General features: G+C 54.5%; 2 protein-coding genes across 2 annotated transcripts in view; one reads left to right on the top strand and one right to left on the bottom strand.

The window, feature by feature from the left end:
* SCNN1B (sodium channel epithelial 1 subunit beta) overlaps positions 1–11,650 on the top strand; it is a 75,131-nt gene extending 63,481 nt beyond the window's left edge. The window contains exons 5-13 of the mRNA XM_060120401.1: positions 2,466–2,569; positions 4,377–4,540; positions 4,847–4,954; positions 7,376–7,493; positions 8,581–8,656; positions 8,750–8,807; positions 9,346–9,407; positions 10,476–10,551; positions 10,824–11,650. Of these exons, the coding sequence (XP_059976384.1) occupies positions 2,466–2,569; positions 4,377–4,540; positions 4,847–4,954; positions 7,376–7,493; positions 8,581–8,656; positions 8,750–8,807; positions 9,346–9,407; positions 10,476–10,551; positions 10,824–11,204 (1,147 nt within the window). The 3' untranslated portion in view covers positions 11,205–11,650. The remainder of the gene's footprint in view (positions 1–2,465; positions 2,570–4,376; positions 4,541–4,846; positions 4,955–7,375; positions 7,494–8,580; positions 8,657–8,749; positions 8,808–9,345; positions 9,408–10,475; positions 10,552–10,823) is intronic.
* Positions 11,651–14,633: 2,983 nt separating this feature from the next.
* Positions 14,634–15,413, bottom strand: part of COG7 (component of oligomeric golgi complex 7) — an 84,723-nt gene continuing 83,943 nt past the window's right edge. The window contains exon 17 of the mRNA XM_060078499.1: positions 14,634–15,050. Within this exon, the coding sequence (XP_059934482.1) occupies positions 14,884–15,050 (167 nt within the window). The 3' untranslated portion in view covers positions 14,634–14,883. The remainder of the gene's footprint in view (positions 15,051–15,413) is intronic.

Below are 15,413 nucleotides of genomic sequence, written 5' to 3'. Positions count from 1 at the left end.
TCTTAAAAGAGAAAGACTTTTTGTAACAGAAGCACAATACCATTATCCTACCTGAAAAAGAGATGAACAGTGATACCTCAATACCATCAACTATCCAGTCGTGTTCACACTCATCAATGTCATACTTTTTTGTTTACTTGTTTGAATCAGGATCCAATTAAAGTCCACAGGTTGTGATTGTAACCAAGTCTTTGAAGTTTGTTTTAGTCTATAGGTTACCTCCCTTACCTTCTCTCACAATTTCTTTGTTGAAGAAACTGGAGTCTGGACTTTGCATATTGACTTTTTGTAGTGTCTTTGAACTTGTTCCTCTGTCTCCAGTATTTGCTATAAATGGTAGAGACAGATGCTCGATCCTGTTCAAGGCTGGGTTTTGTTGTTGTTTTGTTTATTGGCAAGGCCACTTCCTGGACAGCCTGTGCTCTTCCATCAGGACACCCAGCATTGGTCACTACTGGTGCACATTGCCCCAAATCCCCAAAATCAGGGTTGCAAAATGATGATCCTCTAATTGTATCACTCCCTCTTCAATTATTAGCTGGATGAAATCAGAACTCTTAACAGCTATTTTACAAGGACAAAAAAAAAGTCAGATGAAGGGAGCCATAGATTAAGAGATTTAAAAGGCATATCAACCAATCACATGTCAACATCATTTGGATCCCAATTTAAACAAATAAATTGTAAAACCAGAATTGACCTCTGTGAGACAATATAAATTGAATGTTTAATAATATTAAGGAATTTTTGTTAGTTTAGCATGGTTTTTTAAGAGTTCTTGTAGAGATACATATAGAAATGTTAACAAATAAAACTATGATGTCTGAGATTTTCTTCAAAATAATATGGGAGGGAGAGTGGGGGCAGGTAGAGATGAAACATGACTGGCCATAGGGGATTGGTTTTTTTGGAGTTTTTTGGGGTTTTTAAAATATGTTTATTTTTATTTTTGGCTGTGTTGGGTCTTCGTTGCTGCATGCGGGCTTTCTCTAGTTGCAGCGAGCTGGCTTCTCATCGCGGCGGCTTCTCTTGTTGCGGAGCATGGGCTCTAGGTGCACGGGCTTCTCATCGCAGCGGCTTCTCTTGTTGCGGAGCACGGGCTCTAGGTGCGCGGGCTTCAGTAGTTGTGGCACGTGGGCTCAGTAGTTGTGGCTCGTGGTCTCATAGAGCGCAGGCTCAGTAGTTGTGGCACACGGGCTTAGTTGCTCTGCGGCATGTGGGCTCTTCCCAGACCAGGGCTCAAACCCGTGTCCCCTACATTGACAGGTGGATTCTTAACCACTGCGCCACCAGGGAAGTCCCATAGGGGATTGTTGAAGCTGGTGGTGGGCTTCAGTCTCTCAACTTTTTATGTTTGAAAAGTTCCATATCAAAAAAAATTAACCAAATTATCTGAAACTACATTATACTGTCGCTTCTTCCGTGAGCATCTTTATGCAAACATTTTGTGTTGTTGCTGAATTATTTCCTTAGGAAACATTCTCATGACATAAGATAGGATCCTAGATGGGGCTCGTCACACCTCGTTGTGAAGTTCTCTCTTCCCTGGCCCCTGCTTGCACCCTCTCCTGATTCACAGCCCTCCATCTCCGTCTACTTTCCCCTTTACCTGAGCTCCCGAGGTTCCCCGACAAGCCCACCTGTCTGCATTCCGCCAGCTCCTTGCAGCAAACACTGCCTGGAGCCACCCTCTCACTCTTATGATCTGTATCGGTTTCCTGTGGCCGCTGTAACAAATGACCACAAACTGGGTGGTTTAAAACAACGGAAATTTATTCTTTCACAGAGGAGGCTAGAAGTGGGCAGTCACGGTGTCAGCAGGACGAGGCTCTCTCCAGAGGCTGCAGGGGAGAATCCCTTCTTGCCCCTTCTAGCATCTGGTGGGCCCAGGTGTTCCTTGACCTCTGTCTGTGTAACTCCAATCTCTGCCTCCGTCTTCAGGTGGCCTTCTCCTCTGTATCTGTGTCTCCTCTTCTGTCTCTTGAAGGACACTCGTGGTTGGATTTAGGGCCCACGTGGATAAAAGAGGCTGATCTCATCTCAAGATCCTGAATTATGTCCACAAAGACCCCTTCTCCAAATAAGATCACACTCCCAGGTCCCTGGGGTTAGGACGTGGACATCTCTCTGGGGGCCACCGTTTAAATGACCACATGACTTACAAGACCGTGTAGATGAGACAGATGAAAACATCAAATAAGCTTCTTTTTCATCACTCGTGGCTAAGCCAGAGAGCCTAGTTCCACCCTTCCTCACCCTTCTTTCCCAAGGGAGTCCAGGAATCTCCTCTCTGGTGGGTGCCTGGGTGCAGGTAAAGGGACAGAATGACCTGTTGCTCACCTCTCCCCTCCTGAGCCTCTCTGAGCAGTAATCTACCAGCTCCCCCCTGCCACGAGCCCTGGGCAGGGGAGGCATCAGCTGGGGCGGGGTGGGCCCTGCTCTCTAGCTGATGGTGTTTCTTTCAGGAACTTCACACACATCTTCCACCCTGAATATGGCAACTGTTACATCTTCAACTGGGGCATGAGGGAGAAGGCCCTCCCTTCAGCCAACCCCGGAGCTGAGTTTGGTAAGTCTTGGTTTGTCCTGGAGCCAGGGCCGTGAGGATTTAAATCCTATCACGTGGGGCTGAAAGACCAAATCACCATAGGCCATTGAGGGGCAGGACCGAGGTTAGACAGAGGCTGGCATGCGGAGGGGCAGCCTCTACCGTGTGCACGGGGGCTGGGCCAGGTGCCTTCTCAGCCGTCCCCCCACCCAAGGCTCATAAGTCCCTGGGGTAGCGACTGGTGTGCCCATTTCGCTGATGAGCACAGCGAGGTAGCTGTAAGCTTAGTGGTCGAGAGCACAGGCTTCTGTGACCGGGTGGAACCCCAGCTCCACCATGTATCCCCGGGTGATGCTGAGCTGAGACTTCACTTCTCGAAGCCCTTGTTTCCCCATATCGTACAGAGCAGATCATATATATAGTATAGAACTCATCGAATCATCCTGGCCTAAGGCAGGTAGACCTCTGAGCACAGAGCAAGCAGCCTTGTCTCTAAGCCTGGCAAGTAGCAAATGCTCAATAAATGCAGATATTCTGAAAAGTGGTAAATAATTTGCCCACACTCACATAGTTAGCCTGGGGCAGAGCCCTTACCCTCAGCCTTGTTTCTGTGCAGTTCTTGAGAGACAGAGAGCAGGTGAAGTAGTAAACAGAAGGGAGGAAGAGGAAGTGGTTGATGGCAGAGGCTGCTCATTTTGGGAGAAAGGCTGGCAGACTCAGCATGTGCACCAGGCCTTGGGGAGCAAATCCTTCCTCCCCACTCAGGTTCTGCCCTCCCCAGCCATCAAAGGGCAGGTGTCATTCAGCAACTGTCAGGGCTGCTGGTCAATAGGGGTGTGGGTGGGCTGCCCACCCTTCACCACCCCTGTGCCCCTGAAGACATTGGGTATCACAAAGGTGCTGGTCAACTCAGTCTACAGGAGAAGATGATTAAGATCAAGGAGCCTGGCTGCCTGTTTAGAAGCCCAGCAACCCTCCACTTCCTCACTGAGTGACCTATGACAACATCCCTTCTCCTCTATGAGCCTCAGTTTCCTCACCTGTAAAATGGGGATGATAATTGTACCTAACTCATATGCCCCTTGAAAGCACCAGTGGGATCATGTAAATAGGGCCCTTAGCCCAGCACTCAGCATGTAGCAAGTGCTCAATAAATACTAGCCTTCTTGTCCTAACCACCTAGCCCGGTCCCATGGTGCATAAAATAATGGGTCTGGTCTCTACCTTCAAGAAGGGAACAGTGGAGTGGGGCAGGAAGACAGATAATAAAAGAAGAATCTCAAGAGTGAGAGAGGTACTTGGAAGAAAAGTTCCAGGGCTAGGAGAGCATATCGCAGAGGTCCTGAGACCCAGTCTAGGTAGTCAGGGAAGGCTTCTGAAGGAAGTGACACTTGGGCTGAGATCTGAAGGAAGAGCAAGAGTTTCTAGGTGAAAGGTGAGCTGGAGACAGCATTCCAGAGAGAAGGGAGAGCGTCACGAAGTCCCAGCAGCAGAAGGGAGCACGGCAGCAAAGGGAAGTGAGTGGAGAGAATGGGGACCTGTGTGAGTGGAGGTAGGACCGCCTGTGCTGTGGCCCTAGGCCTACCTGCCTGTGGAAGAGAGATCATGGCGGGTGGTACAGGGGGCAAAAGGAGCCCAGAGAGGAGACCATGGTGGCTTGGACTCGAATGGGGGCCTTAGAGAAGGCAAGAAGTCTGGATTTTCGTAAAGTGGAGCCAGCTTCCTGCACAGACCCTTGGCTGGAGGGGACTTGGACCAGTGGGTGGTGGGTGTCCCTTCAGCCTTGGGGAGCGAGCTCAGGCAGCCCTTGGCCCCGTCTTCCCCTCAGGCCTCAAGTTGATCCTGGACATGGGCCAAGAAGACTACGTGCCCTTCCTCACGACCACAGCCGGTGCACGGCTGATGCTTCACGAGCAGATGTCGTACCCCTTCATCAAAGAAGAGGGCATCTTCGCCATGTCGGGGATGGAGACTTCCATCGGGGTGCTGGTGGTATGGCTGCAGCCCAAGGGCACCCCACCTGCCCAGCACCCACCTCCCAGGGCCTGAGAGCCGGAGAGCCGGGCCTCCCCAAGCCCTGGATCTCACCATCCACTCCTGCCTCGCCTTCTGGCTGGAACCCCACCGGGCGGCCACGCTCTGGGGGATGATGAGTGCCCCCAACCCCTGGTGCCTGCTGGGGCATCGGCCCTCCATCCCCTCTCAGCATCCCCTAGATCTGCATGCTAGATGGGAGGGAGGAACAGAGGGGCTTCCTAGGGGTGACCAGGGGCCCCCCACAAACAACCTCTCACACAGGACAAGCTGGAGCGCAAGGGCGAGCCTTACAGCCAGTGCACCATGAACGGCTCCGACGTCCCCATCCGAAACCTCTACAGCGACTACAACACGACCTACTCCATCCAGGTGGGAAGACGGTGCAGCCTCATGACCCTGGGGCCCCCGTCTACGTCTGCCTAGCCTGAGGCCTGAGGTCTCTGGGAAAGCTAATCCCAGCAAGGCTGACTTTGCTGGATCTTTGGGACCACAGGGTGCCCTGGGGGCTAGGGAGCCAGTCTAATCCTGATTCTCACCAGAGCCCAGGGCTGGCCACTTCTCCACCCTGCTTTGTAGGTGTGCCCTTGGGGTCTTGCTCTGGGGTCTCCCAAGAAGAAGCCTTGTGTATATTAAGGGTTTACATGAATTACATTATCATTTAATCCTTTCAATACCCCTACGAGGCAATAATATACTAACAATAATTACTAACTATTGTTAACGTATTTTGCTATTAATAGCATTTATTATATATGCTATTTATTATAAGTATTAATATACTAAAAACAGCAGGCTTATTGTGTGCTAGGCAGGCACTGTTCCACATGCTTCACATATATACATTAAATCATTTAACCCTCACAACAACCCTAAGATGTAGATACTATTTTTAGGAATGAGGAAATTGGGGTTTACAGACCCCAGTCCAAATGCCTCACTGATGTACCTGAGAAGTCCCTCTTTGTATCTGGCCTCAATCCCCCTTGCTGCAGCTGGGGGGCTTCCCCCTTATCCTGATCTCCAAGGTCAGCCCAGGAGGCCTGGCCTCAGACCTGGCCCCAGTGGAGAGGACACACTGAGTCTTTGCAAAAGTGACCACTTGCTGACACTTTTTCTTCCAGCCCAGTCTGCCTTGGTGGATAAGGAAACTGAGGCATAACAAGGGCCAGGGCAGTGCCTGGCTCCGTGTCTGAGAGCCCCAAGCAAGGTGTGGTCTTCCCGTTTGCCTTAGTCAGGAGACTCCTCTCTCCCCCATGCCCGCCTGCCCGCCCACTCCATCCAGCTGACCCCAGGCACCCCGCACTCTGACCCTCCTGTCTAGAGGGGCTTCTGCCTGCGATGGAGAGCTCAGGGAACCTTCCAAGCCTCTGGAGGGACAGATGGACAGACAAGACAGCACAGGGAAGTGGGGAGCACGGAGGAGGAGGCCAGAGGCTTCAGGCCGCAGCCCTGGAGACCTCATTCCAGAAAAACCTCAGTTCTTGCTTTGTCCAGTGCAGTCACCACTCTGGCCGGAGACCTTGGCAAAGCCCCAGGTCCTGGTCAGGTGCTCGGCCCACCCAGGCCCCGCCCTAGCCCAGCCTCAGCTGGGCCCTGGAGAGGACTCCCGCCTTCCAGGTGAGACAGTGAGGTGTGGGCGAGTGTGAGACACTTGGCCAAGTCAGGGCTCCCTTCTGACCTCACTGCCCCTGACCTCGCCCCAGACCCGCTCCTCCCGCTGTGCCATTTCATCTGCCACCTCCCCCCGGCCACTTCCTCCCGCAGGGAGCCCACAGGTCTGCCGGGGAGAACAGAGGAGAGGATGCGTTACTGGGAAGCAGCAGGCAGGAGAGCGGAAAAGACGCTGTGGGCTCCTTGGCCAGGGTGGGAGCAGGGAGTCCTCCAGAGGCAGCACTTGGGAAACTGGGCAGCCAGAGACGTGAGGAATGGCTGCTTCCGTTCGCTGAGCGCCCCATGGCAAGCCGACCTCCCCGCCTGAGCCGATGGGAGTGACAGGAGTAAACCGAGGCTGGGAGGCTAAGGGCTGGCCCCGGGACACATAGCTCATCTCTGAGTGGAATGACCTGAAAACCCAGTATGAGTAGATTCATCTCATCCAGCCTGGGGCCGGGGCGGGGGGAGGGGAGGGCTGAGTCCACTCTCCCCCTCCCCCCTCCCCAACCAGGGGACATTCTGTAGAAGGTCACTTCCTCTTCCATCCAGTCAGAGCACTCACAGCACACTTCTCGCCTTCCCTGAGTGTTTCTCTCCAGGAAGAAGGAGCACAGGGCAAGCCTGCCTGTCTTCCCTTCTGGGTCCTTCCACGTAAAGGGCTCGGAAACCTGCTGGCAGCCTTGTGACAAGAGCTATCTAAGAGTTAGCTTTTTTTTTTGGCCACTTGCAGATCTTAGTTCGCTGACCAGCGATCAAACCTGTGCCCCCTGCAGTGGAAGCACAGAGTCCTAACCACTGGACCGCCAGGGAAGTCCCTCAGAGTCAGCTTTAGTGTTGGAACAAGCCACCCCTCCCCATGTCATCCGTGGGGCCCCAACTCTGAAAGGTGGCAGGGGCCATCCTCAGAGAGCCGACATCTGGCCTGAGTCCCTCTATGGGGGCCAGGAACAGGGGAGGACCGCCACGCCCCAACTTGGAGGAGGCTCGGCCACCGCTTCTGCACGGGAGGGGCCCCTCCCCCTACCCCCCCAGCCCCCGTGGCCTGGGCAGCAAGCTCTCCAGGCCCCCTTCCCCCGGGGCTGGGACGGGGACATCACCGTCAAGTCTGCATTCTCTCTGTACCTCCTCCACCCCCAGGCCTGTATTGGCTCTTGCTTCCAAGACCACATGATCCATAACTGCAGCTGTGGCCACTACCTGTACCCGCTGCCCCACGGAGAGAAATACTGCAACAACCGGGAATTCCCAGACTGGGGTGAGTGGGGAGCCCCGGGGGACCGGCCACCCGCCAGCTGCCCCCTGAAGGCCCTGATCACAAGGGAGGTCGGAGCTCCCCGCCCTCCGTCCCCGTCCTCTCAGACCACAGCCCCTCTCGCCGCTCCCCCTATTCTTCGACTCCATTAAGTGTACACATGAAACGTATGTTCGGGAGAGGATTTGTCCTTGAGACCTGAAGCCACAGGCGGAGGAGCCCCTGCTGGGCTCACACTGAGCTGCGATCCAGGCTTGGAGTCCAAACACCGATGGATGTTGTCAGCAGCAAAGAGCATCCCACCACCTCTTTTTCTTTTAAACTTTTATTTATTTATTTTACTTTTTGGCTGCATCGGGTCTTAGTTGCGGCACACGGGATCTTCGTTGAGGCGTGCGGGATCTTTCGTTGCAGCGCGCGGGCTCTTCGTTGCGTCGCGCAGGCTTCTCTCTACCTGTAGCTTGTGGATTTTCTCTTCTCTAGTTGTGGCACGTGGGCTCCAGAACACATGGGCTCTGTAGTTTGCGGCACACGGGCTCTCTAGTTGAGGCGCACGGGCTCAGTAGCTGTGGCCCGCAGGCTTAGTTGCCCTGTGGCAGGTAGGATCTTAGTTCCCTGACCAGCGATCGAACCCGCATCCCCTGCATTGGAAGGCGGATTCTTTACCACTGGACCACCAGGGAAGCCCCCTACCACCTCTTAAAACTAACAAAATGTGTGGACAAGAGGGGAAAACTTTACCCCTTCCAGCCACTCATCCCTTCCCACATGACCCCATCACCCCGGCCCACCGGCCAGGATCGGGTGACAAGTGGAGGGAAAGCTGCTCTGATGCTGCCGAGCTGGGGCTGGGATGTCTGGGGAGAGGATCCCCCAGGCCAGGCTGGGGTGAAATGGCTGGCAACGGGGCGGGTTGGGGGTGGATGTAAGTGATTCTCCATGACCAGGGAGGTTCGGATTGAGATAACTCCCCCCACTCAACCTAACCACAGGCCTCAGGTGGCCCAGGGCCCAGGAGGGCAGAGGGCAGCCAGAGGCTCAAAGCACAAAACCCCGCTCAGAGTCTCTCTCCCCACCCCCTACCGCTCAGTCTATTGCTACTCGGCCCTGCGCATGAGCCTGGCGCAGAGGGAGACCTGCATCGACATCTGTAAGGAGTCCTGCAAGTGAGTCCTGCCTGGAGGCTCGTGTGGGCGGCGGGGCGGGCTGTGGATGGTGGGGCGGGTGGGGACAGTGACAGGCTGCCTTCTCTCTTCCAGTGACACTCAGTACAAGATGACCATCTCCATGGCCGTCTGGCCTTCTGAGTCCTCTGAGGTGAGTCAGGGGCGCGGCCAAGCTCCTGGCTGCCCATCTTTAGGCGGGAGGCAGGTCTGGGCAGAGGTCTGCAGGCCGTTTGGAACTTTACAGAGGGGTGTTCGTCCCTCCATCCCCTCCCTCCCCGCTTCCTTCCACCCATGTCCCCCAAGCACTGTGCTGGGGACACGGCAGTAAGCGAGACACACAGTCCTTTGCCCTTACAGAGCGTACTTTCTACCTGGAGAGACAGACAATATACAGAAATAAGATCATTTCAAATGGCTGTGTAGGGTAGACCAGGGCCAGAGGTGGGAAAGAGCTGGCACAGGGAGGCCGGGCCTGCGGGGGAGAGCCTAGAGACCCGAGTGCGTTCTCCCCAGAACAGCAGCCACGGCGTGCACTGTCACCCTCCCCTTTCTCCCTGTGCCAACACATGGTCCCCCAGGGGCTTCAAGAAGACACAGGGCTGTGGTCTGCCTCCACAGGTAGCAGGGCCCATGATTGGGAGGGGATGCTGCAAGGCACCGTTGTTTTCAGCTGCCTTTTTGGGTTCCAGGACTGGATTTTCCATGTGTTGTCTCAGGAGCGGGACCAGAGCACCAATATCACCTTGAACAGGTGAGCCCAGAGTCTGGACGGGCCAGGGAAGGCAGAAAAGAGGAGGAACCAGAGCCTCAGGGGAGGGGCTTGGGCATAGAGCAGCTACTCAGACACCTTCTCACACTGGTCAGATTCAGAAGCAAGCCTAGAGGGGGAGCACTGAGAGAGAGGCCAGCCAGGGGGGCTCAGAGCCTACCGCCTCCTAAAGGACAGCCTGTTCTTCCATCTGTCACCTGGTCATCCAGCCATCCACCCCTCCAGTCCTTCATCCTTGTACCCATCCACCCATCCACCCATCTATCCATCGTCCATCCTTCCAGTCTTCTACCCATCCACCTCTCCACTCACACATCCATCCATCCATCCATCCCTCCATTGTCCATCCTTCCATTCTTCCACTCATTCATCCACCCACCCACCCTCCATCCATTCAACCACTTTTCCATCCATTCAGCAAACATGCATTGAGCACAAGAAAGACAGAAGGTTCAGTCTATCAGGAAGTTCGAGTCTAGAGGACAGAGGTATGCGAACAGGGCTTATGATGGGAGTCTGCCCAGGACCCTTCCTGTGGGATCCCAGCAGGGAAGGAGGCTCCTTCTTCCTGAGAGATAAGGGAGGTCTGTACAGGGAGATGACACTTGAGCTGATCCTCCAAGGAGGAGGAGTAAATGTCCAGACAAACAAGAAGAGGCAACAGTGTCCCGGCAGAAGCCTGGAGGTGTGAGAGCATCGCCTTTCTGAGGAGCATCTCAGGTCCCTTGACAGAGAGCCAAGGCTTAGGACTCTATGTCAAGCCTACTGTACATGGGCTGGGGGCGGGAGAGGGGAGCCCAGAGCTGATCCTCAGGACTGTCTCGGGCCCCAGGGTCCTCTGGAGAGCTGGTTCAGAAAGGGGCACACAGGATGGGTGCTGGGCAGTGCTGCCTTTTGTGGCCCCAGGGCCTAGAGGGGCCCTTCCTGGCTCTTGTTTGGACCTCACCACTGCTGGGAGTGGCACGTGAGCCAGAGGAGGGCTGGGGGGCCCTTGCTGCCGCGTGTGTGTGTCGGGGAGAGGGCACCAGCTCCCTTTGCTGCCTCCTGCAGGAAGGGAGTTATCAAGCTCAACATCTACTTCCAAGAATACAACTATCGCACCATTGCGGAGTCAGCAGCAAATAACGTGAGTTTGGGGGCTCCTGGCACCTCAGCCCTGCCTACAGTCCCTCCACCTGGTACCCTGAGGGTGGGGAGGGTCCTGAGCCCAACAGAGGAATGAGAAAGGTCCCTTAAGCAGTGTCACATTACTTCCCTGGGCTGAGACGTTCACCCTTTCCCCCTTCCCGGCCAACAACCCACCTCACAGGAACCCGTGAGGCTGGGCTTGAGGCAGGAATCTGTGGCCCGGCCAGGCCCCCTTCCCCGGCCGGGCCCTCAGTCCCCTGCTCCCCACAGATTGTCTGGCTGCTCTCAAATCTGGGAGGACAGTTTGGCTTCTGGATGGGGGGCTCAGTGCTGTGCCTCATCGAGTTCGGGGAGATCATCATCGACTTCTTGTGGATCACCATCATCAGGCTGGTGGCCTTCGCCAAAAGGCTGCGGCAGAGGCGGGCCCAGGCCTGCTACGACGGCCCGCCGCCCACCGTGGCTGAGCTGGTGGAGGCCCACACCAACTTTGGCTTCCAGCCTGACACGGCCACACACGGCCCCGATGCTGGGCCCCACCCCCATGAGCAGACCCCGCCCATCCCAGGCACCCCACCCCCCAACTACGACTCCTTGCGTCTGCAGCCACTGGACATCATCGAGTCTGACAACGAGGGTGATGCCATCTAGACCCTGCCCATCCCGGGCAGCCCAGGAATTCGGACCTGAGCAGTGGAGACCGTTGCTCAAGGCCGCATTCTATGATGCCCTCTCCACAGGCCCGGGATGGGAGGTGGCCAAGGCCAGAGTCCAGGTCCCTCTACAGAGAGCCAGCAGCTCCTGGCCAGTCCCAGGCCGAGGGCTCCATGAAGTAACGGTGCTGGTACGGATGTGGGAATTGTGTTCCTGCCTGCACCCTCCAACCTGACCCAATCCTTGGCCTGGGATGCCCCCAGCCAGGCTCCAAGACCCGGAGCATCCTCCCCTGGAGGTAGGCCACTTCCTTCCCAGGGCTGGTCACCGTCTGCCCCAGAGATGAACAGGCAGCATGCTTGGGACCTTGTGAATGGGTTTAGTGAGGGCAGCTTTGGTGGATAGCAGGCATCAGAGGCCCTGCCAGGTGGCACATGTTTTGTTCTGGGAAATAAAAGTAGAAAACATGGAGTCTAGCTTTGTTCTTTGTCTGACTGGGCAGCCAGAGTGCCCTGATGCATCTCTGGGGGTGGAAGGGCATCCATAACAACTCGAGAGCAGAGACCTGGCCAAAGAAAGGTCCAAGCTGGTGATTTTTAAAGGTGCTCTCAAGTTGTCCCTGAAACAGTGGCTTTATGCCTTTTTCAGTGTCATCCAACTTATTTCTCTGGGTTGCAAGAATCAAGAGAGAGAGAAAGAGAGGTAAGATGGGAGAAATACTCAAAACTGGCTTAAGCAAAAGCATCTCCAGCAGCTCGAGTGATGTCTGTTCTCTCTGGCTTCCCAGGCAGGCTGTCCTTACTTTACAGCAGCAAAGGGCCATCTGCAACTCCAAACTCAGCTAGGAGAGAGCACCTCTTTCCCAGTTGTCACAGTAAGTTCCCAGGCAGACTCTCATTGGTCACTGAGTGGGTCACATGCCTGTCTCTGAGCCAATCATCAGTGTGCCCAACTGGCAGGCTGCTGGGATTGGTCAGGCCCTGCCCATACCTGAGGCCAGTTGGCCCCCAGCAGAATCACATGGTCTGAGGGTGGTGGGGACATGGCTCTTAGGGGTGCTGGATAAAATATAGGCCACCAAGTTAAACTGGAACTTTAGATAAACAGCAAATTAATTTTTTAGTAGACATACATCCATGTACTATTGGGGGCATATTAATAAATCACTGTTTTTCTGAAATTCAGTTTTAACTGAGCTTCCTATATTTTTAATTGCTAAATATGGCAACCCTAATGGCTTCCCAAAGAGAGATCAGGGAGCTGTTACCAAAGAAGAACGTGGTCTGGCAGCTGCAGACAGTTGACCACTGCAGGGCCTTGCTGTCACCTGCTGGCCCTGGTGGTGAAGGCGCTCGCGCTTCAGACCCTGGGACCAGGGCATCCCAGCCCTGCTGGGCTAGAACGCCTGGGTCCTTGGCCTGAAAGGCAAACAAGCTGTCCTCCCACGATGGCACCTGTGGAGGAAGGAGGTGTCACAGGCTGATGCCACTCCAGCCAAAGGCAGCATTGCTAGGGACTGAGTGGGGCAGGCCTCGGGGAAGCCGGGTTTCCGAGCTCAGGGCCAGGTGAGTCTGTACGCTGGAGTCTCAATTCTTGGTAATTACCACACTTACTACTATGACTGGGACTTTTATCAATAGCAATGGTGGTAGTTGTCACCACACTCACTATTATTGGTTGCTTTTAAACAATGGCTATATTGTATCATCAAACACTTATGACATGCCAGGCACCAGGCCAAGTAGTTTAAGTCTTATTTCATTGAATTCTCATAACCACTGAGAAATATGATCATGCCATTTTACAAGTAAATAAACTGACGCTTGGAGAGGTAAAGTAAGGGGCTAGACTAGATTGCTATTCTTGTAAGTGACAAAGGCGAGACTTCTGGTCATAAGAATACCAGTTCCTCAGAGAAGCCCAGGGCTTTCATATTTATTATCTCATCTGAGGCTCTGGGGCAGGCAGAGCAATGATTATTATCTAACCCCATTTGCCAGCCCTTTGGTCACAAGTTAATTTGAACTTGAGCTAAAAGGGGAATTCATTGGTTCTTATAATTAAAGTCCAGGGATTTTAAGCACGGCTGTATCCAAGGGTTCAGCTACAGGCTGTATTTTCTTCTGTGTTGATATCCCTCTCAAACAGTTTCTCTCCATATGCTACTCTTCCCTCCATAGTCCCAGACTCCATTCCCTCAGTTCAGGAACCACAGCAGGAAGAAAGCTTTTCCTTCACAGTGTCCCAGCAAAAGCCTCGACAGTGAGGCTCATTTGGGTCAGCCTGGGCCACATGCTCATTCTGAACCTACCACTGTGACTGGGGACGGGAGACGCTGCCTGGCCATCCTGGGGTGTATCTACAGCGGGCAGCCCCTTACAGACTCCTGTGAGAAGTTTTGCTCAGAGACATGTTGAAGCAGAGTGGGAAGGAGCTTCTGGCCCCCGAAGCTGCTTGTAGACGGGAGACGGGGACCAGGCTGACGTGGGTATCAGTTGCCATCCCTCTCTTGGGGAGTACTGAGGGCCGGGGTGAAGATGGATGATGGCCCCACCTCCAAAAGCAGGCTCTGGGTCAGGCAGACAGGCATTCCTCTCCCCTCCGGATCTAAAGGAGATAAGGGCTGTCCTATTCCTACTCTGGGGTCCCATTAGAGCCGTTTAGGGGTGACAAATTAGTCTAGCAGGGCCAAAATTGCCCAGAAAAATGGCCTTCTGTAATTCCTGCCTCTACTCCCAAAGGGAAGGTAGGTTACAGACGCTAGAGGACTATGAAATTAGCAGCTATTGTGCACTTACTACATGCTGTTGCCCCCACTGTGTCTCAGTGGCTCTTCAAATAACCCTATGAGTTAGGTACCATTATGACCCCTGTTTTTCGGATTAGGAAATGAGGCTCGGAGAGGCGAATGACTTTCCCAAGGTCACACAGCTGCAAGGTGGCAAAGCTGGGAATCAAGACCAAGCCTGTCCTAGTGGCTCTCACCCACACTGGCACAGAGGTCACTGCAAACAGGTTTCCACTTCAAAGCAGCTCTTTTCACCTTCCAGGTTACCAGCTCCCACTCCAAGGCAGGAGCCAGGCTCGAGCCCTGCCATGGACAGTCTGTGATCCACCACATGAGAAACCAAAATATTTTTCTTGGTGTGGACTCGCAGCTGATGCTCTTTCGGGGCCAGCCGAACTGGTTCCAAAGCTGTGGGAACAGAATGTGTGGGAATCCCTGGATGACAAACCCAGAGAGACACGGCCCTGGCAGCCCAGTGGGGCTGGTTCAGAGGCCACGTTCGCGGCAGTGCCCCTCCGGAGGGCTGGCACGAGCAGGCTGAACCAGCTGGGATTATCCTTTCCGTCCGAATCCTCAGTGCAGACAGCACAGCACATGAGAAGCACCCAAATATTCACTGAGGAAAGAAAACAGCCGTCTTTCATTTCACAGTATTTATTAATTGCACTTCCAGGACAGGATCATTTAAAAAATCATCTGAAAATTCCTCCCTGATAAATAATACACCTCTAACTTACAACCGTGTTTTTTGATTATACAAACGAACCACATCTTTTTGAAACGAATTCTGCCCAATCCCAGGCGGATTTTTAGAGCAAATCCATTCTGGGGCCTTCTGTGGCCCCGGAACTCCAGCCCCGACCCTCTTATCAGCCGGGTGCGTGAGGGTCAGTAGTCCACACCCCGCATGGCGGCCACCGTGGTGGCGAGGCGACGGGGCAGGCCTTTGCTGACCTGTCTGTAATCCTCGGGTTTGGCCTTCAAGAGCATCACGATGTTCTGGAGGGTGCGGGACGGCTGCAGGCCCAGGGCGTCCATCACGTTGATCAGGTAGTCTGTGGGGTGGGCGCAGACAGACACAGCTCGACACACTCAGCACTGAGAGGACGAGCCCCAAAGGCCTCCCCGTGGTAAGGGACAAGACACTCCCCCCGACCCCCAAGTGCTGGCTGCCAGGTCTGCCCTCAGCCCACAAGCCTTCACCCCGAGGGCTTTTCCAAGGGGTCAGACCTGCCTGTGAGCTCGGCCCGGACCCAGGAATTCTAATCTCATAAAGGAGTTGCTAACATCGCCCCATCCCCGCCACTCCCACTGCACACTCAGCTCTCCAGCCCAGCCAGCTGACCTCAGCCGAAGCTCTACCCTGGGGACTCCTGCATTCCCAGCCCTGCTCCCCAGCGGACCCCCCTGACGACATG

The sequence above is a fragment of the Mesoplodon densirostris genome, chromosome 16 (assembly GCF_025265405.1).
Source record: "Mesoplodon densirostris isolate mMesDen1 chromosome 16, mMesDen1 primary haplotype, whole genome shotgun sequence".
Lineage (NCBI taxonomy): Eukaryota > Metazoa > Chordata > Mammalia > Artiodactyla > Ziphiidae > Mesoplodon > Mesoplodon densirostris.
This window is presented reverse-complemented; position numbering and strand designations above follow the sequence as displayed.